The sequence below is a fragment of the Eptesicus fuscus genome, chromosome 9 (genome assembly GCF_027574615.1).
Source record: "Eptesicus fuscus isolate TK198812 chromosome 9, DD_ASM_mEF_20220401, whole genome shotgun sequence".
Taxonomy (NCBI): domain Eukaryota; kingdom Metazoa; phylum Chordata; class Mammalia; order Chiroptera; family Vespertilionidae; genus Eptesicus; species Eptesicus fuscus.
In genome coordinates, this window is record NC_072481.1 from 33,824,799 (window position 1) to 33,852,277 (window position 27,479).

The 27,479-nt window shown below is 40.7% G+C and overlaps 1 protein-coding gene across 4 annotated transcripts in view; it reads left to right on the forward strand.

Annotated features, from left to right (window-relative positions):
* Positions 1–3,387: 3,387 nt before the first annotated feature.
* Positions 3,388–27,479, forward strand: part of EPS15 (epidermal growth factor receptor pathway substrate 15) — a 118,352-nt gene continuing 94,260 nt past the window's right edge. The window contains exons 1-2 of one of the 4 annotated variants that reach the window (XM_054720576.1): positions 3,388–3,519; positions 25,968–26,009. In XM_054720576.1, coding sequence (XP_054576551.1) covers positions 3,487–3,519; positions 25,968–26,009 — 75 coding nt within the window. In that variant the 5' untranslated portion in view covers positions 3,388–3,486. The remainder of the gene's footprint in view (positions 3,520–25,967; positions 26,010–27,479) is intronic. The other 3 variants (XM_054720577.1, XM_054720574.1, XM_054720575.1) reach the window with 3 other exon arrangements.

Below are 27,479 nucleotides of genomic sequence, written 5' to 3' on the forward strand. Positions count from 1 at the left end.
ACCCACGAGGAATATGAGGTGTAGAGACTGAGAGACATTAAGTGGCCCTAATCCTTTTTGTCTGTTCCATGAAGCTCATTCTTGCCACAATGAATTAGATCATAACATATCTTCCATCAGCTACATTTTACTTTCTTAAAATAGATTTGGGATATGACCCAGTGCTTTGATGGTATCTGGGACACGCATTCTCAAACTGTCATTGGTGTGTCATTTACAAATATTCAGACCCAGAAGTTCTAAGCATTTTTGGGAGTTTGGACCATCATTGCCATCCCGCACCACATGTCAAGTTTTTATTTTTATTTTTTAAAAAGTCTCTATTGTTGAAAGTATTACATAGGTCCTCCTTTTTCCCCCATTGATCTCTTCCAGCCCGCTCCCTTTTCCCCTCCCCTAGGCCCTCACCACCCCATTGTCTGTGTCTACTGGTTATGCATATATACATACAAATTCATTGGTTGATCTCTTCCCACCCACTTTCCCCTATTTTTATTTCTTAAAAATATTTTTTTTATTGATTTCAGAGAGGAAGGGAGAGGAAGCAAGATAGAAACATCAATGATGAGAGAAAATCATTGATCAGCTGCCTCTTACACACCCCACACTGGGGATCAAGCCTGAAACCTCGGGATGTGCCCTGCCCGGGAATTGAACTGTGACCTTCTGGTTTACAGGTCAATACTCAACTACTGAGACACATCAGCCAGGCAAATAGGTGTTGTTTTTTACTTAGTATCAATCACACAATAATTATAAAATAATTCCTTATATTTCATCATTTTTCACATTGAATTACTTTCTTTTATGTGTGAGAAACTGAGGTTCAAACAGGTTAAATGATTTATCTGAGGTCACATACTAAGTGACTCCAATATTCTCCTTACTACCCTACATTGATTTTCTAGGAAACTCTATATACCTGAGATTCTAATCTAATATCTTGTATCTCATATGGTTTAGAAGAGTCTTCTTGAATTTGTGCTCCCAATAGCAATTTATTCTATGACTTTCAGATTTCTTATTTAAATTTGTATATCTACATATTTAGGTATTTTCATATATGTTATTTTATTCATCTTCACAACAACCCTAAGGTTGTACAGCTAGAAAATGGTAGAGCTAGCATCGGAACCTGGATGTTTCTGATGTCAAGTCCTATATATTCCACTACGCTATACTGCTTTGGTTATGAATTGTATAATCTTGGGCAAATCACTTAACTTCTAGGAACTTCAGTTACCTCATCTATAAAGTGGGTGTGGTGATTACTACCTTTCAGAGTTGTTGTGAAGCTCAAATGTGATCATGTAAAATAGAAAATGCGAGTAGAAACATCAGTTGTGGTAATAGCTGATAGAGGTACCAAGGTGGAGGAATGTAAAACAGTATCTCCTCTTCTCTCTTGAGTTAAGAATAACAGTCCTGGCTGGTGTGGCTCAGTTGGTTGGGTGTTGTCCTGTGCACCAGAAGGTTACTGGTTCGATTCCTGGTCAGGGCACATGCCCAGGTTTTGGGCTCAATCCCCAGTAGGAGGTGTGCAGAAAACAGCCAATTGATGTGCCTCTCTCACATCAGTGTTTCTCTCTCTCCCTCTTCTTTCTCTCTCAAAATCAATAAAAAATATTAAAAACAACAACAGCACAGCAAAAGGAGCTCAAGGGAGACTTTCTTGAATAAACAGTTGCTCACCAGACCTGCATGTCTCACTCTTCATGACTGGGCCTTGTAAAAAGGAGTCTTTTAATTGGGTCAGGAGTCTCTGGGGGCATATCTAGGATGTTTTGCCTGTGGTGGCAAGGGTCTAAAAACTTAGGTGGGGCTAACTCAGTCGTGGATCTTCTTGTTCATTTGGCCCTCCTGATGGGTCAAATGGGGACTGCTATGATAATGATAACAGGGCGTGGGGCTGATAGAATTGCGGTTTATTGTGTGGGAAGCCACCACACAATACTGAGAAAGGAAGACCAATTCTGGATAAAAACATTTATTGAGGCTTACTCGGTGCTAGACTAAACTGTGAGGGGGATATAGTCGTGAGTCAGCACTGTTCTCGAGGATTTTACAGTCTAGTGGGGTCACGCAAAGCCTTTAACTAACTTAAGAACCAGGCAGAATATAATAAGGAACATATCAGAGCAACTAAGAGGTGGGGTGGGAGTGCTATTTTTAATACAGTCAGGAACTAAGACCTTTATTGAGTGGATACTATGTGCCAGGGTCTGAGGATATAGACGTCTATCAGAAATAGTCCTTGTCATTGAGGAGCTTTCAGTCTAGAGGGGTAGACAGATGTAAACAGTTACTGGGGGTGATGATGGCTTTATAAAGTAGAAAAAAATGTTGAAAAGAAGAGGAGAGTGGCCCTAGCCAGTTTGGCTCAGTGGATAGAGTGTTGGCCTGCAGACCCAAGGGTCCCAGGTTTGATTCTGGTCAAAGGTATGTACCTCAGTTGCAGGCTCCTCCCCTGCCCCGGCCCTGGTCAGGGCACATGTAGGAGGCAACCAATTGATGTAGTTCTCTCACATCGATATTTCTGTCTTTCCCTCTCCTACACTTCTCTAAAACTCAATGGAAGAATATCCTCAGGTGATGATTTAAAAAATAAAATTGAAAAAAAGAAGAGGAGAGTGTGTAACTGACTTGGGGAGGCCAGAAGAAACTGTGCACAGGAAGTGATACATGTGTCTTGAGAAAGTAGGAGGAGTTTGCCAGGTGGACTGTGGGAGGAGTTAGGAGTACTGTAGGCAACTGAGCAGGTCCCAGTGTTCTTTTATTGAACAATCTAAACGTGGCAGGTAGCAAGCAGGCAAGGAAAGTATTCCTTTCCCCTCCCTCCTAGATGTTGACTCCTGGAGGGTGTGACTTAAGTCTTCTATTCCAATATCACATCCTAATAGCATATGGTCAAATGAAAGGTTTTAGAGCCAGACCTGGATCCTATCCCAGCTATCTAGTTAGCTGAATGACACTAGGTATGGCATTTATGTTTGGGTTTCTTCATTTGCACAGCGTATGCTTCAGTCTCCAATTCAAAAATAAAGTATTGAGCACAGATTTTGGCATATCTAAAGTACTGTTATTACTTTACATCATTATATCATTTGGTTCTCACAAGAAACCTAGACTTTGGCTATAATTTCTCTTATTTTTCAGAAGCAGAAGACCTGCGTGAAGTTCACAGGATAATCTGGTGTTGGCTCCAAAGCCGAGCCTCCGCGCCGGGTTTTCCCAAGTGGCCCCTGGGGGCCGGCTCCGGTCCCGCGGCGCCAACTCCGGCGCCAGGATTTGCGTGCCGCCGCGGCGTGCGCGGGGCGGGCGGGGCCAGGCGGGGCGGGGCGGGCCGAGGAGGGAAGTTGTCGAAGTTCGGGGAGACGCCCGCCCGCCTGCCCCGGCCTCGCCTCCGGCCGCTCCCTCCGCCTCCTCCCCGCCCCGAGCCCCAGTCCGCCCGTCCTTCCTTCCCCTCTCGTGCATGATGGAAACACCATGGCTGCGGCGGCCCAGCTCTCCCTAACACAGGTAACGCCGCCAGCCCATCCGCTGGGCTCGGTCGGCCGGTGTCCCCGGTCGACCCCTTCCTCCTCCCTCCCCCCCCGCCGTCAAGGGTTCACCGACCCGGGCATTTTCTCTCGGCGCCGGGCGGGGCGGCGGATCGTGAGAGCGGGAGCGTGTGCGTGTGTGCGGGAGGGAAGGCGCCATCCCGAGCCGGCTGCTCCGCGGCGGCGGCAGCCGCGACCCCGCCCGGGTCGGTGGGCGCCCCCGGCCCCGCCCCTGCCCCTCGCGGCGCTGCGGGGCTCCCCACCCCTCCGCACCCCGGCGGAGCGGACCCGGACTCTCGCCCCGCTCCGCTGGCGCCCGGCCCCTCTCCCTCCGCTCAGCTTTCACCCACCCAGGAAGTTTCCTCCTTCCAGGCCACACCGTCCCAGGTGAGCGCCTGTTGAGCTCCCGCGACCAGCCTCGCCCCCAGCCCGCCGTCGGCCCGGCGGAGCGCTTCCCCGGTGAGAGTCACCTTCCCGAGCCGGCCGCCCCGCCCCGCCCCGGGCGGCTGTCCTCTCCGAACCGGCCTGTTCTCACCGGAGAGTCCAGCGAAAGCCCACCCTTCCCCAGCAGGGTCCTCCGGTCGGTCGGTCTCTGTTCCGGACAAGTCCCATCCTACCCGAGTGCCGACACGGCCAGCCCCTGCCTCTTCCCCTCCGGATCAGGATTCCTCCGGGGGCGGACCCCCCGAGGATGAGTCTGTTCCTGCTCAAGTCGCCTTCCATGCCGACCCGTGGGCTTTCAGTTAACCGCGGTCCCAGCGGATAACCGGTGTGGTGGTTCCACCAGTCTTGGTGCTGGGAACTGGCCCTGGAGATCCCTCATCCTGGGGGGAATCTTCACCCCAATAGGTTCTCAGGGTCTTTCCTCTCCCCTTTCTGTTTCCGTCAGAACCCTGTCCCGAGCTTCCCAGAAAAACCTCTCCACATCACCCGCTCTGGGACCCTCGTTCCTCCTCTTTGTAAAGAAAGCCAGCTGTCCTAGTCATCTCCCCGTGTTGTCTGTCCAGTGTGGCGAGGGGACCTGCACCTGTCACTTCCTTCCCTCTCCTCGAACCAAAACTTACCCTAGTTTCAACTTCTCGGCCGCCGACTCCCTCCACAGCTGGAGGCCAGGTACTTCCCCCTCGGGGCCCACCCTAGCCTTCCTGTCTGCTTGGTAGTGTCTTCCCGCCACCTTGGAGTCTCCTTGGCCTGGATTTGTCAGTGCTTATGAGACGGTTAACACTGAGGGTAGGGTATGCATTTGGGCTGGAGAAGTTTTCCGAATTGGGATCAAGAGGCTTTGGGGGTGTTCCTCCTAGAACTCTAGGATAGACGGAGTGAAAAATGTCCTCACCAGGAACCAGGAATCTCATATAAACACATGTGTCTCAGGTAAAATAACTAGCTTCAGCTTGCAGGAATGATCAGTCTCATAAATGCAGTCTGTTTATTTCCTAATTTGTTTAGTGTTGCTTATTCTATTTGGACAAGCAGGTAATGGGGAAGAAATCTTGGAATGTGGCAATTTCATCTTGGTGGTGAATCCCTTTGGAAGGGTGACCCCCCTGAAACCCAACTTCAAGGAATGGCAACATTGACTCTTGGGTGTTCACTTTTTATGAGGCTTGTTAGTGACTTGCATTAAACAAGATCTTGTTGGCAGGCTGTTGCTCTCTGGCTCTGTTGGCCAATTTGGGCAGGACTTTTTCCCCTCTTGAAGATTTTGTTCCCTTGAAGACTCCTATAGATTTACTTCTTAGCTGTGTGTCTGCTTAATTCTCTCCCTGGGTAATACTATGTTTTTAGTTTCTATTTATTAGCATTTGTCTCTGGAGGTTTTCTTCAGGCTCTGTCAGTTTTATAGACAGTTAAATAATTTAAATATGTTTTTGTGGTTTTTATATATTTAAATGTTAGCATGCACACAGAGTAAATACTAAATTAGGAATATTATCCTGATACATTCATTGATTCAAATAAGTCAATTTAGAATATTTTGATTTTTTAAGCCATTAAGAGGCAATAAGATATTTGTAAAGGCACAAGAAAAAGAATCTTCCCAAGTATTAATATACTCTAATGTGCCTCCTTATTATTCTAAAACTTTGCTGATTTGTGTTTTTTAATTTAATATTTTAACTGCTTGAGGCAATAAACTGAGATAACAATGCAACTTGGTTTCACATTCATTATTAATATGTTTATGTCAACCCTTTTCCCCAACACACACACACATACACACACACACACACACACACACACACAGAAAGAGAGAGAGGCTGACAGACAGACAGACATAGGTAAACTCAAGAGAAAGAGATCCTCCAGGGTTGGTTTGCCTTTTAATTCATCTCTCCTCCCTCAGTGCCCAGGTGGAAGAAGGTGATTAATAAGTTTGTCTTCTGTATGACTGAAAATTCTAAAGGGCTCTTTGACAGTTACAAAGATTAAACAGATGCTGAAGTTAGTTTCCACTTCTGGTTATGAGATAATAATGGTTTTGGAGTAGGTTCATTCGTTCAACTAATATATGTTAAGTACTTATCATGTGCTAGGCACTGTACTGAGATTCTCTTGTTTATAATATACTAGTGGTGTGGGGTTGTCCCTCAGCCCGGCCTGCACCCTCTCCAATATGGGACCCCTTGGGGGATGTCCGACTGCTGGTTTAGGCCCGATCCCTTAAACCTGCAGTTGGACATCCTTCTCGCAATCCAGGACCTCTGGCTCCTAATCACTCGCCTGCCTGCCTGATTGCTCCTAACCACTCTGCTTGCCAGCCTGCTCGCCCCCAACTGCCCCCCCCCCGCTGGCCTGCTCACCCTCAACTGCTGGCCTGATTGCCCCCAACTGCCCCCCACCCCCACCGGCCTGCTTGCCCCCAACTGCTCCCCACTGCCAGCCTGCTTGCCCCCAACTGCCCCCCACCCCCACCGGCCTGCTTGCCTCCAACTGCCCCCCACTGCTGGCCTGCTTGCCCCCAACTGCCCTCCCCCGCCCCCGCCAGCCTGCTTACCCCCTCTGGCCCCCCCTGCCGGCCTGATCACCCCCACTGCCCTCCCCTCCTGGCCTGACCGCTCCTAACTGCCTCTGCCTCGGCCCCGCCACCATGGCTTTGTCCGGAATGTTTCCTGGAAGGTCTCTGAGTCTAATTAGCATATTACCCTTTTATTAGTATATATATATTTTTTTATTTATTTTTTTTTTTTTTGCCTCTGTCAAGTAAGCAAAACTGACATTTGGGGGGAAATGTGAAAAATGTTTAATTTACTTCTTCCTTCCTCTTCCCCTGCCTGCCAACCAACCCTCCAACTCCCCAGCCATCACAATAAATGAGCATACTCCAGATTCTAAAGAGGATAGACTATTAGAATAATCAAATGTTAGTTCCAGTCCCAGCTCTGCCAAACTTAACTCAATGTATGACAATGTATGATACTGAGTTAAGTCTCCAGGCCTCAGTTTTCTTAACTTTAATATTTATTCAATGAATATTTGTTGAGCATTCCCTATATGCTAGGAATTATTCTAAGTATTGAAGATATACCAGTGAACAAAATAAATAACAATCTTGGAGCTTGGAGACAAAACTTGGAGCTTACATTTTAGTAGGGGAGTTTGAATTAGCTGATCTGAGGACCTTTCCAACTAACATTCTTTTTTATAGATCATACTAGGGGCCCAGTGCACAAAATTCGTGCACTGGGAGGGGTCACTCAGCCCAGCCTGCCCCCTGTCACATACTGGGAGCCATCAGGGGATGTCCTATGGATGGCTTAAGCCCACTCCCCATTGGGAGCGGACCTAAGCTGCAGTCTGGCTTCCCTTTGCTTGAGGCAACCGGGCTGATCAGGGGAAGGCGCCCGCCCCATCACCCCTCTGCTGCAGCCACTGCCAGTCACCGCAGCCACCCAGGTATTTTCATCAACACAGACTCTAGTCCAGTGATGGCGAACCTCTGACACGCGTGTCAGTGCCATTTTTGATGACACGCAGCCGCTGAGGCTGCCGCATGCTGAGGATGAAACATTTATGTTATTTAAACTATAAATATCGCGAAATAATGTTTTTTCCTCAAAGGGACACACTACCCGAGTTATGCTCAGTTTTTTGGCGAAGTTTGAAACACCAAGCTCAAAAGGTTGCCCATCACTGCTAGTCCCTTCACCATGAAAAAATGATTTAGTGGTGATTTTCCCAGGGTATTGCAGTGCTGGATAGCCTTAGTGTTTTCTAGTTTCAGTTGTTTTCACCAGGTGTTCACTATTTTTTTTTCCTTTTTTAAAAAATATACTTTATTGATATTTTACAGAGAGGAAGGGAGAGGGATAGAGAGTTAGAAACATCGATGAGAGAGAAACATCGATCAGCTGCCTCCTGCACACCCCCTACTGGGGATGTGCCCGCAACCAAGGTACATGCCCTTGACTGGAATCAAACCTGGGACCCTTTCAGTCCGCAGACCGACGCTCTATCCACTGAGCCAAACCGGTTTCGGCTCACTATTTTTCTTGTCAGTAAGAAGTAAAACTTGAGAAAGATCTTGTGATTTTTGCTTATGGTGACATTACAAAAAGATATTAATAATTCTCTTTAAAACATTTTACAGTTGCCCATTTCTTCCTCAAACCTGTATCCCTAATAATAACAATAACACTATTAGCTTTTCTTTGGGTGTTACTATATGCCAAGAATTTTACTTTACTTAATCTAACATTTTACAAATGAGGGAAGTAATTTACATCAACTAGTAAGTGGTAGATCTAAGATGAACCAAGGTCTCTGTAGGACTCCACTATACTTTTCTGTGTGCTAGATGCTTGGCATATCCAATGTTTCCTTGTATTTTTGATTCTCTATTTCAGTATATGCCCTATTGTCCTAATTAGGTAGAAAACTTGAGGATGGAAGCCATGTTTTGTGCCTCTGAATCTCCAGTGTCTTTCGTGTGTCAGTTTTCATGCGGGTGTATAGTAGTGCTCTTGATGATAAAGGTTTTATTTTGTTGAAATAGGCATGACATGAGTATTTTATTTTATTTTATTTTGTTTAAATATATTTTTATTGATTTCAGAGAGGAAGGGAGAGGGAGAGAGAGAAATATCCATGGTGAGAGAGAATCATTGGTTGGCTGCCTCCTGCACACCCCACACTGGGGATTAAGCCCGCAACCTGGGCATGTGCCTTTACCTCCTGGTTCACAGGTCAACGCTCAACCACTGAGCCATGCTGGCTTGGCTGATATGAGTATTTTAAATAATCTTCCAGCAGTTAAGCTTTATGCAGAAGTTTTCTTGTTTTAATTTAATAAGGATTATTTTTTTTTAATAATAAAGTCCTTAGAATGGGATTTAAAATAATCTTAGTATGTGGTCTAAAATAATGAATGCTATAAGAATACTTTTCCTTCTAATTCTTTTTCTTAATTGCAAGAGTGATATAACTGCATTATAGAAAGTTTGAAAATTAGAGGGGGAAAAATCTCCCATAATTTTAGTTTCTGGTATTTTATTTTCAATTTTCATTAAAAAAATTATATAGTTGTGTTAATAAATATATCACCATAGTAGGCTGGTTTAACAATTATGACAGTAAATACAGGGTAGAGTATGAAAATGACAATCTAGTATTCTCAGGAAATTTGTTCTTTCACTGAGCGGTATTTAACTGTTCTAAAAAATGGCTTGGAATGTTTAGCATTTGGGAGGAGTTGTCATAGTTGAAATTAATTAGGAACAGTTGGGTTTGTCCAATAGCAGGTCTCCCAGGAATAACAGAAGAGTATTCCTCTGTTTTCAGCAGACACAGACAGAATGATAACAGACTAACATGTGGTAGAAAAAGATTGAGCATCTCTATTTAGCAACAAATCATAGTTCTAATCTCCTCTCTCACTAATAAGCTGATTTAGGGCTCAATCTAAGGTGTTGTACTTATTTTTCAAGGAATTATAAATACACTTGATATACTGTTTTGTTTTGTGAGTTTTGTGAGTTTTGGACTTAGTAAAATTGGAACTCTGGAAAAACCAAAAGCAGGAAAATGGCTTAGGGGGAGGGGAGCTGGGGCTGGACAGAGAGAAAGATAGGTAATCTGGTTACTTGGAGAAAGAAATGAAAAATTAATCCAGGCAGAGTTCATTAGGCAAACCCACACCCTGGAGTTTTATTTTAAAGTGGTTTAACTCCCAAGAAGATAAAATATTGTGCCTTGCATTAAAAATTATGTTTATTAGAGGCTTGTAATAATCTGAGGAATGTTATAATTTGAATGTTGTATTAGAGTAAAGTGGAAACATTTTATTTAGACAAATGACCTAAGCCAGTTAAGCATGAATAGAAAAAAGACTGGAAGAAAAAACCCCCAAGATTTTGTAATAGCATGGCTGTAATCTTTATTTGCCTTCTTTTCAATAGTGAGCACGTATTCCTTCTATAATCAGCTGATTTAGCATTTCTCTGACAACTTTTTGAAAATGTACTCTTTTAAATTGAAGTCAATAGCTATAGGTAAAGTAAAAAAAAAAATCTGTGTTCTAAGATTGCATCTACATTCAGGTTTCATCTTAAACATTCCCATCTTTTGGTTTACAGAAATTGGTCAGAAGAATGATAATAATAATTATTATTGTAATTGGTTTGGGGAATTCGTTCAAATTTATAATCTTGTGTTCTGCTTTATAATTTACAAAGCACTTTATGCTCTTTCATTTGATCTCGTAATAACCAATGAGCTAGGCTATTATTAACATCATTTCAAATTGGAGAATGCTGAGGCTCAGAATTTGTGATTTGTTTAAATTTTACAGTCAGTAAATAAAAGAGCCAGTATTAACCCATATTAAAAAAATTCAAACAATACCAGTGAAAGTCTCCTTCCTGTTCTGGGCCCTCAGTCCCCTTCTTAGAGGCATTCATTCTTGCCAGTTTCTTTTGTGTGTATTTCCAGCAATAGTCTGTGATGTATATGCAAATACATACATATTTATGCTATATATGTATTTTTTATTTTTAGTAAGCTCCATATTGTTGTGTGGCTCATTATCATTATTATTTTTAAAGCTTAATTGATTTAGATTGTTCTATACCAACACATACAGATCTCCCTCATTATTTTCAAAACTTCAGGATTTTCCCTTATATGAATATGCTATAATTTATTTAGCCATCTAATGATGGACATTTATGTTGTTTCCATTCTCTTGTTATTACTGGCAGTGCTGCAGTGAATACTCTTTTTCACATCTTTTACATGTGTCTGAGTATGTGCATTAGTTTTAAGTGGGTATTATTTTGGTGCAAAGGAGATATATATGTATATGTATACACACAACACACACACACACACACGTGTGTGTTTTTATCTTCACCCGAGGATATTTTCTCCATTGATTTTTATAGAGAGAGTGGAAGGGAGAGAAAGAGAGAGAGGGGGAGAGAGAGAGATCGAGATCTATGTGAGAGATACACATTTATTGGTTGTCTCCGGCACATGTTCAGATGGGGGTCGGGAATCAAACCCACGACCCTTTGGTCCTAGGGATGACACTCTAACCACTGAGCAAACCTGCCTGCCCTTCCCTAAACCAATTTATCTATTTAATTTGAATAGATAATACTAATTTGTATTCAGCAACAGTGTTTGAGTGTGCCTTTTCTCCACAGCTTTATCAACAAACTTTTATTTATTTAAAATATATTTTTATTTCAGAGAGAGAGAGAGAGAGAGAGAGGGAGAGAGAGGGAGAGGGAGAGGGGGAGAGAGAGACAGACAGAGAGAGAGAGAGAGAGAGAGAGAGAGAGAAATATCAGTGATGACAGAGAATCATTGATTGGCTGCCTCCTGCATACTCCCTACTGGGGATTGAGCCTACAACCCAGGCACGTGCCCTTGACCAGAATCGAACCTGGGACCCTTCAGTCTGCAGGCCGACACTCTATCCACTGAGCCAAACTGGCTAGGGCAAGGTTGAAGCTCTTTTAAAAACTTGTTTTTATATGGTACAAATACACAGAGAAAAGTTAGCCTCACATCCCCCGCTTTAGACTGGGGATTTTGTAGTGGTAATTTAATGATACTAAGAGTTTTCCATCTGAAATAATCAAGCTGTTTATTGTTGTTTTCAGTAAAATAAGAATTTGGCCAAGAACCTATGTTTTCTGGGAATACTTCTATATCATAATACTTTGAATATTTTTAGATCATGGTTTCTCAACCTTGGCACTGTTGACATTTTGGGCCAGGTAATTATTTGGTGTGGGGGCTCTCTTGTGCATTGTGGGATGTTTTGCAGCATCCTTATCCATGAGATTCTAGAAGCACTCTCCAGTTGGGACAATCAGAAGTATCTCCAGACACTGCCAAATGTTTCCTGAGACAAAATTGCCCCTAGTTGAGAATCACTGGTTTAAATATTTACTTTTTAAACTTAGTGATCTATTAAGGCTTATGTGAGTTACAGAAGTATGAGCTTTCTTGGACAGGGACAGAGGGAATATTTTATCTTTATATTTTTACTCCTAAACCTTCCATGAGCCATGAATGACTAATAGTGCATAGATATTGAGCTTAAAACACTTAAATGGTGAGACAACCAGAAATTGTGAACTTAATTTTGTGTGTAATTTTTCTGCCTTTCTTAGTGCTCTTATTTTAGTTGTGGAACAATTCTATGTAGAGGGTTAAATATTAATGCAAAGATCCTAGAAGGATAACATTCTTATGTCACTGTTATGAGCTGATGTTAAACTCCTGATAAGCAGTAGATACTTTTAGGTGATTTACATATATTTATTTCACTTAATTTTCACAGCCTTTCTAAAGTAGGAGTTAATCTATTACTTACTCAGGATTATTGTAAATGGTATATTTTAAATATATTTTATTGATTTTTTACAGAGAGGAAGAGAGAGGGATAGATAGTTAGAAACATCGATGATAGAGAAACATCGATCAGCTGCCTCCTGCACACCCCCTACTGGGGATGTGCCCGCAACCAAGGTACATGCCCTTGACTGGAATCGAACCCGGGACCTTTCAGTCCGCAGGCCGACGCTCTATCCACTGAGCCAAACCGGTTTCGGCTAAATGGTATATTTTAGATTTGAACCCAGGCACATCTATTCTCAAGCTCATTTTCAATGCTGCTTCCTGTAAATAGTCATCGACAATATTTCAGACAAATTTTGGAATGAAAATGAACATCCACATGATATTACATTCCTCTGTTGCTATGTAAAAGTAACAGATTATTCAGAGCGTGTGTGTGTGTGGAGAGAGAGAGAGAGAGAGAGAGAGAGAGAGAGAGAGAGACAGGAGGTCAATATTGGGATGATAATAATAATTAATACTCATTGAGCATTTATGATGTGTCAGACACTGCTTTCAGTAATCCTTACAATCTGATAACTGGATCATCCTTATTATCCTTGTTAACTGGATCATCCTTAATATTATTTTGCAAAAAGAGAAGACTTAGGCACAGAGGTGAAGTACTAGTAATTTGTTCAAGGTCAAGCTGCTGCTAAGTAGTAGAGCCAGGATTATAACCCAGATAGTGTATAAAGCTCATAAATTGAATGAGTATTTTTAAGGGCAAAATAGTTATGATAGAACAAATTATGGTGCTATTCCTTGATTATAACTGAACATATGTTCTAGGCTGCAACTTCTTATTATGTGAAAATCAACTTACTGCACAGACCAGCGGTCGCCAACCGGTGGTCCACGGACCACTGGTGGTCTGTGAGGTCCAAAAGCTTGGCAACTGCTGGCATAGACTACATCTCTAGAAAGTGATTCTTGTACCAAGTTATAGTGAAGGGTTTTTGTAAACATGATAGAAGGTAGTTTTCTATTTTGCAAACTCTAGAAATTTGTAACTCATGAAAACCTAAGCCTGTCTAGGTTAGTGTATATCATACAAATATTTACTTTCAAACTGATGTTTTCTCGTCCTGGCCAGTATGGCTCAGTTGGTAGGAGTGTTATCCTGAGAATAACCTTTGATATACTGTTTGCTGAATTGCTTTTTTGTAGAGTAATAAATGTTGCTACATGATTGAGTTGTTTTTCTCTGATACTTTTGAGTTTTGAAATGAAACTTGAGTGATTTTTGTTTAGTTTATATTTAGAATATTTTGAATGGCAAAGCAGACAGCAGTAATATTCTCAGATAGGAGCAATAATGTCTAAGTACTATTGTGAAGAAACTAAGTTGAGCATATTTAATTTGGCTACAAAGGCCATTTATAATTTGTAAAGTTCATTTAGTATAGGAAATTGGCATTAAAATTCTGAGCTTGAAGATGGATAATTTTAATTTGCTTACAGTTTTTATCCTTTGCTGGCTGGGATACTTTCATTCTTAGTCTGTTCTTACATTCTGTTCTGTGTTTGTTTTTGTTTTTTTCTGGCACACTTTTATGCAGGGCCTTGTAAGATTTAGGGAGTGGATTCTGGACCATCTGGCTCTTTAGAATGGTTCAAAAACTTTATTTACTGTATTTTGAGCCAGACTTGCTTGAAATGACTTGATTTGTCTCTGTGCATGGCAGATTTTTCTTATATACTTTCACAATTTTTCACTAATAATTTCTTCCTTATTTTAATACAGGAATTTTACCAGTATTCTTAGGTTAAGTGGACAAAAATTTACTTTTTCCTATAACCTCATCAGAAAAACTCTTATAATGAAAACTTCGCATAGCATTCTATTTTAAAAATTAGTGTATATAATTGACATGACTTGTATACTTATACATGTTTAATATGTATTTAAAATGTTTAAAAATGAATATTTTTAGGTACTAATTTATAGCTTTCATTTGAGGCTAGGAAAGGAAAAGTATATTCTGCAAATTATAAATTTACTGAGTTAATTCCTAGTACTAGTTTAAAAATGTTCCATGTGTCAAAATTAATGATAATTTTTAAAACTATATCTGCATTTAGAAATATGAGCCATCAAATAACTTTAAGAAGTACTAGAGGTACTGAATTTATAAAATGTTTAAAAATTGTTTAGGTGTTAAGAAACTTTCTTTGAGCTTCCTGCCCTATTGTTTCTTTAAAAATTTTAAACTTTTGAAACAGCTTTATTGACATATAATTCACATGTAATACAACTTATCCATTTAAAATTTACAATTCAATGTTTTTTAGTTTATTCATAGAGGTGTGCAGTCATCAGCACAGTCAATTTTAGAGTGTTTTTATCACCTCAAAAAGGACCCTATTTTCCACTTATAAATATACTAGTGGCCCGGTGCACGACTTGCTGAGTTTTTCCCATCTTAATTTGTTATATAATAATTCCGACATGACTTTTCCTCTTCTGTCTCCCTCAGTTATCTCTGATACCACAGCATCTGTGTTTGCTCCCTCTTATTGCTCTTAACCACAATGTTTTATTATTGTCTGTTTTTCCCACTAGTCTCAGTTCTCAAATGTCAGAGATTATAGTTTGTTATTTTAATACTAGAGGCCTGGTGCACAGATTTGAGCATCAGTGGGGTCCCTCGGCCTGGCCTGTGTCCTCTTGCAATCTGGGACCCCTCAGAGGATGTTGGACTGCTGGTTTCGGCCTGATCCCCGCAGGCCAGGCTGAGGGACCCCACCAGTGCACGAATCCGTGTACCGGGCCTCTAGTATGCGTATAAGATCTTTGGCTAATCTCTTCTCGCCCTCACCCCTCCCCCTTCCCTCTGAGATTCATCAGTCTGTTCCATGTTTCCATGCTTGTGCGTTGAGCGTCTGCCACTGTGGTCAGTGCGCATCATAACTACCAGTTGAACGGTCAAACGGTTGCTTAGGCTTTTATATTTATAGGTTCTCAGTATCTTGACACACACATGTACAGTAGTAATCCCCCTTATCCACAGGGGATACATTGTTCCAGTATACCTGGTAGATGCCTGAAATGACGGATTGTACTGAACCTTATATATACTATGTTTTTTCCTGTACACACATACCTATGATAAAGTTTAATTTATAAATTAGGCACAATAATACCTAATAATAAAATAGAGCAATTATAACATCATACGGTAATAAGAGTTATGTGAATGTGGTCTCTCTCTCCCAAAATATTTTATTGTACATACAGTGTGGATATGATGGACAAAGGGATAATTCATATCCTGGGCAGGCTGGAGCAGGACAGCACGAGATTTCATTACACTACTCAGAATGCTGCACAATTTAAAACATGACTTTTTTCATTTCTGGAATTTTCCATTTTAATATTTTGAACGGTGTTTGACCTTTGGTAACTAAAACTGTGGGAAGATTCCAAGCATGTAAGGACTAGTTTCCCTTCTAGTTCCTCAGCTCTCTTGAAAATGGAGTATTAGAAAGCTGAATTCTAAAAAGCTTAATTTTTGCGTGTTAATATGTCAAAAATATTTGAATGGCAAATTACCCAGAAAATTATGTGCATCATAACACTATTTTTTTTATTTTCACTAGTACTAAATTGTTACTCATCATCTTACATTTTTAGAGAGAGCAAAACTAAAAAGATTTTGAGTGGTTTATTTGAAAGAATGAAATCTATTTCATTGTCTCCTTTTCACTACCTAGACTTCTATATTTATTTGCCTTTATACACAGTGTTATTTCTGTCTGGATTGCCATTTTCTCTCTACTTCACAGTGGTCTTCAACATGACCTTTTCATGGGAAGTTTCAAAAAGTTGTACTCATATACCCTTCACCAGTTGTCCCTAATTATAACACATAAACCATAGTACAAGATCAAAACCTGGAAATTGACATTGGCATATTCATAATAGTTATTTGTGATTTAGTATGTATATACTATGCATATGTAATTTTATCATGTATGGATTCATGTAACTATAACCACAATTAAGATAAACTGTTTCATCACAAAGATCCTCCATGCTACTCCTTTATAACTACTCCCTTTGTCATTTTATTAATTTATTCACTGGTTATTCTTTGTATCATTTGATCTTGTGATTAATGGAAAAAGATTACATTATGTTTTAGAGAATGCCTTTCTATTTTTACCTTTTTTCAATATACTGTAACCATTTACAATAAGCCTAATACTAAAGTTTCAGTTCATATTGTGCACTATAGAATCGTAGGCTCTTGAAGTCATATAATGTAGCATCTCCCCCTCCACAAAACCCCCCAAAAATGAAATAAAAAAATTTATATGAAGCAACTCAACATTCATCAACTTATTAATTTCCTATAACCAGGACCTCCCTTTTTTTTTACTACCTGGTACACTTTGGTGTTAGATTATCTATGTGTTAACTTTTGCTAGATTATGCTGAACCAAGAAATAACCCCAAATATCAGTGCTTACAATAACAAAGATTTATTTATTGCTCACATTATAGGTTCTCTAGTTATCTATTATGGTTCTACTCCGCAATTCTTTTTCATTTCAGGATCCAGGATGAAGGAGCACCCCCTATTTATGACATACTGTTCTCTTGGCAGAGAGAAAAGAGCAAGAGCTGGTGGAAACACACAAAGCTCTTAAAACTTCTACTTGGAACTGGAACTTTCTCATATTTCATTGGCCAAAGTAAGTCACATGGCCAAGCCAACAATAGGGTATCCACAGAGAGGCACTACAAGTCACATGGCAACAGAGAGGGTTGTTTATCTATATAATCTATCTTTATAATAGAGGGATATGCAAATTAGCTGGGACACCGTAACATCACGACCGAACAGCAGGGACCTGAGGCTGCATGGCGCCTGGCTGGGGCGAGGGACCTCAGGCTGTGCCCCCCCGCCCCACGAGGCTTGACGGGGACCTCAGGCCATGCCCCCCGCCCCGGTGCTGGGCGGGGTACCTTAGGCCACGCCCCCCCACCCCAGTGCCGGGCAGGGAGACCTCAGACCCCCCCCCTCCCCGTTCTGGTGCCTGGCTGGGAGACCTCAGGCCATGCCCCCCGCCCCAGTGCTGGGTCAGGGGACCTCAGGCGGCAACCCCCGCCTGGCGGGGCTTGACCAGGGACCTGAGGCTGCACCCCCTGCCCAGAGGGGCTTGATGGGGGTGGGACCGGCCGGGTCTGGGTCTCAAGTGTTTTTGAAGTGCATGCAGGTGGTGGGCGGGGACTTGACTTTAGGTTCCGCAGCACACCCCAGACTCTGATAGGAGGGAGATTTTCATATACATTTTATTAATTTTCTTTCATCTCTGACACTTGTATTATAGAGAAAGGGGAAATAGCAATATTAAAATATTTCCTCTAATTAATTCCCTTTTAATGTGCATGAATTTCATGTACTGGGCCGCTAATAAATGATTAAGAATTATAATACAACCTACCAGACTGTAGGATGATAAACTATGCTATACTTTTGTAATAACTTTTTTCTTAGTAAAGTTTATTACACTTTACATGACTTTTCTTAATAAAACTAACAGCCTCCCATACCCCCTTTACTTTGAGGCAACTGATAAGAGTTTATGATATAGTTAATGATAAATAATTACTTTAAAATTCTAATAACATTAGAATTTTAAGAGGTCAGATTTTGATTTTGACAACTTTAGTCTAAAAGTTTTCCTTGTCAAAAATTCATATACAATTTTGCATACTGATTTTAAATTTTTGGAGTTTCATATTTTCCTCCAATTTGAAAATAGCTTTATTGTTTAATTTTACTTATAAAAGTAGGGCATGCTTATTATAAAAAAAAGTTTTCAGGGAATACAGAGTAATGTAAAGAATATAAAAATAACAGTAATTATGTCTGGATAATCCCATTATCCAGACATAATTACTGTTAGCATTTTAGCTATACCTTTCACATTTTTTCCTTTGTGCATTCATTATGTGTGTTGTGTATTTGTGATTTTTTAAACTCTAAAATGGTTATATTTCAGTTTTAAAAAAGCCAATTTTACTGAGACACACGAAAAACACTCTTTGATCATTTTGCTTGATGAGTGAATTGGCAGTTTAAATGGCTTTTTCCATTCTCACTTAGCTGTATCGTATAAGTATAGTAATCAGCACAAGGTGTACTTTAGATTAGAACACTTTAGTGAGCTCAGGCCTTCTCAAATGTGTTTATGTAGTAACCCAATGAGTTTGTAATGTGATGATTAATAAGGTAGTATGGAACTCAGGATTTCTTACTATGTATGAGTTCTTTGGGGGGCACTAAAAATTCAACTGAATTGTATTTAAAAAGTAACTCAGTATTGCTTGGCCCGTGTCAATGGTTGAGCGTTGACCTATGAACCAGGAAGTCATGTTCCATTCTGGGTCAGGGCACATGCCTGGGTTGCAGGCTTGATCCCCAGTATGAGGCGTGTAAGCTGATCAATTATTCTCTCTCATCATTGATATTTCTTTCCCTCTCTCTTCATCTCTGAAATAAAAAAACAATTAGTTCATTATTTAGGGAACACATTTCATTTACTTTCTCTAGCAGAAAATTTACACCCCTACCTGTAATTTTTCATTGAAACTGGGCCATTTTTGAGAATGAAAGGGACACTATATTTTCAATTCTGTAAATTTAAAAAAATACTTTTTGGCCATCAAAATGGTTTAATTACATTGGTAGATCAGTAAAACAGTTCTATTCAAGGTCTGTTTTCAAAAATAAACATTTCTAAAACATTTGTTCTGTATTACAGCAAAATAAAGTCTTTACATTGGTTATCAGAATATTGTAAAACATAAGCAGAATAATTATTCTTGGTAATAATCAGATTTTAAATCAGTTTCTTAGCCATATCTGTCTCTAATACTTTTCTGAACAATGTAATTATTTTCCAATATAGTTTAACTAGTTCTAATTTTTTCATAAAACTGCCTGCAGTATTTTTCAGTTACATTTTATGTATTGTGGTTGTTAACCCTTACAGTTGACTCTTCTCTGTAATCAGTAATATTTTTAATTGCTAATATGCTTTCTGTACACATTGTGTACCTGGTTAGTTGAGGAAAATTTTTGCTAAATGGAGAATACTCTTAATTCTAATTTTTTTTCATAGAAAACTATAGTTATCAGCCCTAATATTTTCACAGGCAGTGTCTTTTTGCCTCTACTAAAAGTACTCTTTTTGACAAATATTTTTAGAAGATAAATCTTTTCATGTAAGTTGTCCCTATATATGATTATTTTACATGTTCTATGAAATTTAGATGCTGCAAAATTGTAGGCTTTTTGTAATTTCATTTCAGTACAGAGTATAAATTTTTTCAGCTAAAAATAGAAATACTCTTTTGCTGGAATTCCTACAATTTATTACAAAGTGTAATTATAGAATTTCAAAATTCAGTCTTTTATACTATTTGAGCTCTCACCATTTAATTTATTCAGTTCTTTCTTTGCTTTTTTTATTTTACTGATTTTAGAGAGAAGAAGGGAGAGAGAGAAACATCAACGTGAAAGAGAATCATCAATCCATTGCCTCCTGTACACACCTTGATTAGGGATCAAACCTACCACCTTCCGGTGTATGGGATGATGTTCCAATCAACTGAGCCACATAAGCTAGGGGTTTCCTTGATTTTAAAGGATGCATTTCAGTGTTTTGGCAAATGTTGTTTATAATAATTGCTATTTTCTAAAAGCTTCAAAGCTAAAGTTGTGTTGTTGTTTTTTTTGAGCATTATTCATTGAACTTTAATCTTTGATTAAAGATTTCCAGCTGATTTTGAACAAATGCAACCAATTTTTAGAGGACTTGTTTTCAAGCACATTCAATACTAATTTGTAAAGTCAGTGTTTCAGATTCTGGTCTTTAAAATCTGATGGTACGTTACAAGTAGAGCACACATATTGCCATGTTGATTTTTTTTTTTTTTTTTGTATTCGATAATTTTTTTTGTCCTTAAAAGTTTAACTTCGGATATATGAAAACATTTGTAAATTTTGATAATTGCAGCTAACTTGTTAACAGTGATGTCACTAGAGCTCCATTTTAAATAGAAATAGCCTCAAAAGTTTTATGCAAATTGTCTGTTTATCTGCTTTCTACAGAAATAGAAATTTAGTACTTAATTTTGTATTAAATATAAAATTTCTTCATTTTAGCTCATTGCTACTGAAAGGGCATATTAGATAATAAATGATTGCCAAACAACAAAATAAATAAGCAATTGTAGATTTATGCTTTACAATAAATAAGAAAAACACAAAACCACCTCAAGAGTTATCAGACTTGACTCCTCCCACCTAACCTGGAATTCCCCACTGACAGCCAGCTGGTGGCCTGGTGCTTCTTGCAGGTCATTGAACACCAAATAGCCAGCAGGAGCACCAGTGTCAAATACTTTTCCCACTGTCTGGAAAGGCTATAAGCAATTAGCAGTCCATGGTTGCTTGCCTCTGAGGATACTCAGTGAGTCTTCTGCATGTTATCTTTGAAAAGAAAGAGTTAGTTACATTATGTCTGTAGATTCAGGAAAAGAAAGGTGAAATTATCACTAGTTCTCTTTCAGATTTCATCACTTGTTCAAGTGATTAAAGCACTTACACAGGATTAGCTGATATCTTGGCCAGAAGCTAGATGTATACATTTAGAAGTGCACTGAATCCATCGTGGCTTATTTTAATGTGGTGATTAATAATAATTGTTCAGCCGAAACTGGTTTGGCTCAGTGGATAGAACATCGGCCTGCGGACTCAAGGGTCCCAGGTTCGATTCCGGTCAAGGGCATGTACCTTGGTTGCGGGCACATCCCCAGTAGGGGGTGTGCAAGAGGCAGCTGATCGATGTTTCTCTCTCATCGATGTTTCTAACTCTCTATTCCTCTCTCTTCCTCTCTGTAAAAAAAAATCAATAAAATATATATTAAAAAAATTTAAAAAAATTATTGTTCATTTAAGAAAATGAGAAATCTGAGACAAATGGTAAACTGGATGGGATACTGGGACAGCATATTGTAAATCAAGACCTTCTTGAGCAACCCATGGCTTATGGGAAAGCAGTATGCTGTTGTGAAAGAGCATGGAGCTGGGAGTGGGACAGACCTTCATTTAAGTCCAGTCTGCCATTTAAAAGCTTGGACAAGCAACCTCGTGTGGAGGCTGGTAAGTCCTAAATCTTCAGGGCAGCCAGCAGGGTGGGGGACTAGGGAAGAATTAATGTTGAGAGTCTGAAGGCATTCTGGAAACAATTCCTTCTTCCTCAGGGGACCTCATTCTTTCCTCTTAAGGCTTTCAACTGATTGGATGATGCCTACCCACTTTATGGAGAGTAATTTGCTTTACTCAAAGTCTACTGATTTAAATATTAATCACATCTAAAAAAATACCTTTACAGTAACATCTAGACTGGTATTTGACCAAACAACTGGTGACCATAGCCTAGTCAAATTGACATATATAATTAGCCTTCATATTAGGTTTCCACATTTGCAAACTAGGATAATAATATGTGGCTCACAGGATTAAGTGTGGAAGTATTTATAAAGTACTTAGCATAATATGTTCTCAAAGTAGGCACTCAGTGAATGTTGGTTTCTTAATCCAGTCTTGTTACCCATTAAGATTATAGGCCGTGTTAAAAAAAAAAAAGATTATGGGCCCAATCTTGATGCTTAAAAATATTTTTCTCTATCTTTGTATTTCTAACTAAGCTTTTCCTGCCCCCTCATCTATTTAATAAGCCCTGACAAACTCATCTTATAAACTTTTCTTCAAAGCATATCCTTCTTTTTTTGCTATTTCCAGTGTTTGGGTCCTACCCTGGGCCATTAAATTTATTTCCTAAGTAGCAGTCTACATTCCATTGTAATCTTCCTTTTCACATATAACTAATCACCTAGAACTAATACTAAGTAAATAACTCTTGAATTTGTCCCCTTTTGCCATCCTCCTTTTCTTTTTTCTTTTTTTTTTTACAGAGAGGAAGGGAGAGGGATAGAAAGCTAGAAACATCGATGAGAGAGAAACATCGATCAGCTGCCTCCTGCACACCCCCTACTGGGGATGTGCCCGCAACCAAGGTACATGCCCTTGACTGGAATCGAACCTGGGACCTTTCAGTCCGCAGGCCGACGCTCTATCCACTGAGCCAAACCGGTTTTGGCTATCCTCCTTTTCTTTACTTTTACCATGCAGATGAAGCCCTTCATAAGTTGTCTTAAACAAAACTTCACAACCTTGTCTTTACTTTGTTCCACTATTCAGAACGCCTTGTGATTCTTTTCAACATAATTGAGCTTTCTGTTGCATGCATGCTTTTGTTGCATGCTAGTACCTGTGTATAGAATCACCCTCTCCCCCCACTCATACTTCAAATTCCTGCACTGATATCATCCTCATGAAGTCTTCCTGGACTCCCTTCCTGGTTCCAGAACACTCCTACACATTCATGTATAGGTGAACCTGAGCCTTCAAACATTGATACTCCTAAACTGCCTTTCAGATGAGATAAGTCTGTTCATCAGCTGATCAAGGAACCCTTTGAACCGTGGTATGAATTGAATGGCACTCCCTGCCTACAAGCATTTCCGATCTGGTGATAGTATCATCTTTTTGTACATCCATTGGTGTATTCATTTTATTATTCTACTAGAGGCCCGGTGCACGAAATTTGTGCACGGGGGGGTGGGGGTCCCCTCAGCCCGATCTGTACCCTCTCCAATCCGGGAGCCCTTGGGGGATGTCCAACTGCCAGTTTAGGTGGGATTGGGCCTAAACTGGCAGTTGGACATCCCTCTCACAATCCAGGACCTCTGGCTCCTAATTGCTCACCTGCCTGCCTGCCTGCCCTAACCACTTTGCCTGCCGGCCTGATCCCCCTAACTGCTCTCCCCTGCTGGCCTGATCCCCCTAATTGCCCTCCCCTGCCGGCCTGGTCATCCCGATTAACTTTTTTTAAATCTTATCCCCTTCACACACAATCGTATTTGACTTCCTTATTGGCTTCTCCCTCTCACACAATTTTTCTCTCTCCTTTATGTAACACTTTTTTCTACTGACTCATCATTTATAATCTTTTCTTTCCTCCTTATTTCCTGCCTGTTCCATCATCCTTCTTCCCATTTTTCTCCTACCCTCCATCCCTGCCCACATTCCTTCTTTCCTTTATCTTTACCCCTGTCCACCCTCCCCTTTTCCTTCCTTCCCACCTTAATTTTTTTCTTCACTTCCTCCCTCGGACCAGCTTTGCTCCCTCCCCCATTTCTTCCTTGTTCCCATTCTCCTTTTAAGCTCTACCAGCTCCCCTTTAAAACTTTTCTTCCCTCCCTCTTTCTCTCTCATCCGACCTTTCCCATACATTCTTCTCTAACTTACTTCCACTGTTTTAATATCTATCTATCTACCTGCCTAATTATTCACTATCATTTATCTTTTTTCTTTTTTGACTCCTACTTTTAAAATCTGTCCCCAGTACACAACAATACTTGATTTTCATTATAGCTCCTACAGTTCACTCATACATCCTCTTTCCTTCTTTAACTCTGCTCTCTAGTGACTCCTTTATAAAATTCTTCCCTCCCTCTTTCCCTTCTTCCCCATCCTCCCTCACTCTTTTACTCTTTTTACAAGCTAATTAAAAATTCTGCCAAGACCGGTTTGGCTCAGTGGAGAGAGCGTCGGCCTGCGGACTGAGGGGTCACAGGTTCGATTCCGGTCAAGGGCATGTACATTGGTTGTGGGCACATTCCCAGTGGGGGGTGTGCAGGAGGCAGCTGGTCGATGTTTCTCTCTCATAGATGTTTCTAACTCTCTATCCCTCTCCCTTCCTCTCTGTAAAAAATAAATAAAATATATTTTTTAAAAAAATTCTATGCTTTTTGTCCTGTCTTAGTACTGACTTCTCGCCTCTCGGGGACCTGTAGCCGTTTCTGTTTGGGCACTCGGGCCCCTCTCGCACCGGCTTTGAGGGGCTGAGCTGAGCGACTACACAGCTGTGTCTTGCCTACCATGGCTCGCGCCTCCCCCCTCCGAGTGGCGTCCATTGCGGGGAGGAGGCTTTTCTCCCATTGAGTGCTGAAGTGGGGGTCTGCGGAGGCCTTTCCCGCCCCCCAGTGTGCCTGCTCCCATGCCTCGAGCGGTGCTCTGTCTGCTCCCGTTCGGAATTCGGGCTTGCGCAGGCACGGTCAGGGTCCAGCTTGTCCTCAGGGGCGTTCTGCCCAGGATGCGAGCCCACATCCGGGTCGGACTGGGCAGATGAATGGATGGATGGCTGGAGAAAGCCGGGGTGGCTTCCCTGTGATAGGAGGGTCGCCTGTGGTCTTTACCGTGGCGGGGCCGGGTCTGTGCGGCAGGAGGAGGCTTCAAGGTTGTCCGCTTGGGAGGATCCACCGGCGTCCCAGGCATCGCAGGGCCGCCCTTTGTGTTTGTGCTAGTGGGATCCCCATGTTGTTTACCTGGTGGCCCGTCCAGGTCCCGTGCCTTACCTCGACGTCCACTCTGTCGTCGTGCCTGGGCCCTTCCTTCGTGTTGGGTCCACACCCTTTCAATTTGCGTGCACGACCCCTCCCGGGGGTCACCGCCAACACGTGCATCCCCCAGTTGGCGTCTGCCCACTGCGCCCCAAGAACCGGCCTTCTGCCGTGTGGGTGTCGCCCCTTGGCGCCCCCCCCCCCCCCACCTTGGGGGGTTGGTGGCGTCCCAGGGCAGAGTGCTTTCGTTCAGGGCGCGGTGTTGCGGGGTGTTTGTCGGGCGCATGCACCGGAGAAAAAGAGGACTCCGGGCATCGCCGGGGGCAGGGGAGTGAGCCTCATGCAAGTCCCCCTGCTGCAAGTCCCCCTGCTGCACTCGCAGCCTCCTGCTGGTCTGGCTATATGCAAATTGGTCGTTACTGTGACATGTTAGGACCAATTTGCATATTACCTCTATTATATAGAAGATTGAAGTGGGTTTTTTAAAAATATATTTTATTGATTTTTTACAGAGAGGAAGGGAGAGAGATAGAGAGTTAGAAACATCGATGAGAGAGAAACATCGACCAGCTGTCTCCTGCACCCCCCCCCCCCCCACTGGGGATGTGCCCGCAACCAAGGTACATGCCCTTGACCGGAATCGAACCTGGGACCTTTCAGTCCGCAGGCCGACGCTCTATCCACTGAGCCATACCGGTTTTGGCTGAAGTGGTTTTTGAATTGTATTTATAGGTACTTTGGGCACTTGGGTATAGGGTGACTGCTTAAGGCTTTGGGCCATTCAACTGTCTTTAAGCATTTCACCCCTAATTTATATGTTGCGTTTTGGGTAAAATTTTGCATGAGGAAAAGAGTTTTGATGTCAAGAGTGATTTAAAAATCCTTGTTTTATTTCTTGTACCTGATCTTAGTAATCTATATATGGCTGCCTTTATTCACTCCCACTTTCCTCCCAAAAGAAACAAAACTAACTTTTTGAAATTAAGGCTATTTTAATCCTGTTTATCTTTTACTTTCCAAATATCTATTGAATGAATGCAAACATATTAATAATAATGGAATATAATTTAATTTCTTTTTTTTTATTTTAGTTATCAAGTGGGAATCCTATATATGAAAAATATTATAGACAGGTAAGATTTTTGTTTGTCTTCTTAGATTGAACATAAAATATACTTTCACCCTCAATTGTGTACATGCAGATTACCAGTCAGCTAGATAAATTTGACATGTCTTGTTTTCAACTTTTTGTGCCTTCGCCTCATGTTTTGAGTACTTAACACTTTTTAAAAGCTCTCAGAAACGAAGGAAAGATAATTAAGGCCAAACACTTAATTGTATCAAATATTTATGTATCTTAAAAATCCATAGAACATTAGATGCATTCATCCCAGTATAAATATCCATATTAATATAAGTCAAATGGAAATGACTTTTAGTTGTTTTTAAGACTTATTAAGGTTTTTAATATTTATAAAGTTAAAACCATGACTCATACAAATGTAAAATGAACATGTGTCAAGGATTTTATTCAACTCATTAATTAGTGGGATAACTAGTAAAATGTAAAAATGAGAATATGAGTTATAGACATTTATATTCTCCAGACAAAATTCATTTCATTGGTATGGACAGGATTCACTTGCATTGCTATCAATTTTCTATAATTAAACCAGTATCCCTACAGAATGTAAAATAGCCTAGTTGATGGAAATTCAATCTAGAGTACATACCATAGATCAGATAATCTCCTGAGGGTGTAGACAGTCTCATTTGCCCATTACCAAATATTGGATAATTTTTCCTAATAATCCTCTCACCTTCGGATCATAATCACTGAAAAGGTTGGTCTCTATATTTGACCTGGCTATTTACATAGTTAGAGCAAACATTAATGGGGGACTCTTTCCTCCTCCCCACGTGGGAGTCTGTGCTGTGAGATTTTTTCCCCTTCACCACGTGGGAGTCTGTACTTGTTCTTCAATAAATCTCCACCTTTGCTATAAACAAACAAACAAACAAACAAACACATTAATGAACCATTATAGATCTCCTTGTGTGTGACTTGCAAATCTGGAGCCATACATTCACTATTTAACAACTTCTAAGACCAGAGATTAATTTCTCCTTAAAATTTTTAAAGAATCTCACATTGTACTTTATAAAGCCTCTTTATTTGTTCCTCAATTTTGAGGCTAGGCTCCCAACCTTAGAAATTCTACCCCCATATTTCACCAGCAGTACATACAAGTTTGAGTGAATTTATCTCATCTTGAGGTTTCCCATATCTGCTGAAGTTCCTAGTCTGCGAGGTGACATTGCTTTACTCTCTGAGAAACTGGCACCTTATAAATCAAGTTGCAGGCCATTTTACTTGGGAGGACTTTGTAGACATTGACTTCACATAAAGTCACTTCTTGTTCCTTAATAGTGGCTTGTTCTGTCTGAATAAAATATGACCTTGTTTTGTACAATCAAATTTCTCAATTATATCCTGATAATAAGGAGACCAAATTTTTATTTAACCTATGTAAAAATTACTCTATTGCCATAAAAAGTAAGGACATTCACTTAAAGGATTTAAAAAATATACTAGAGGCCTG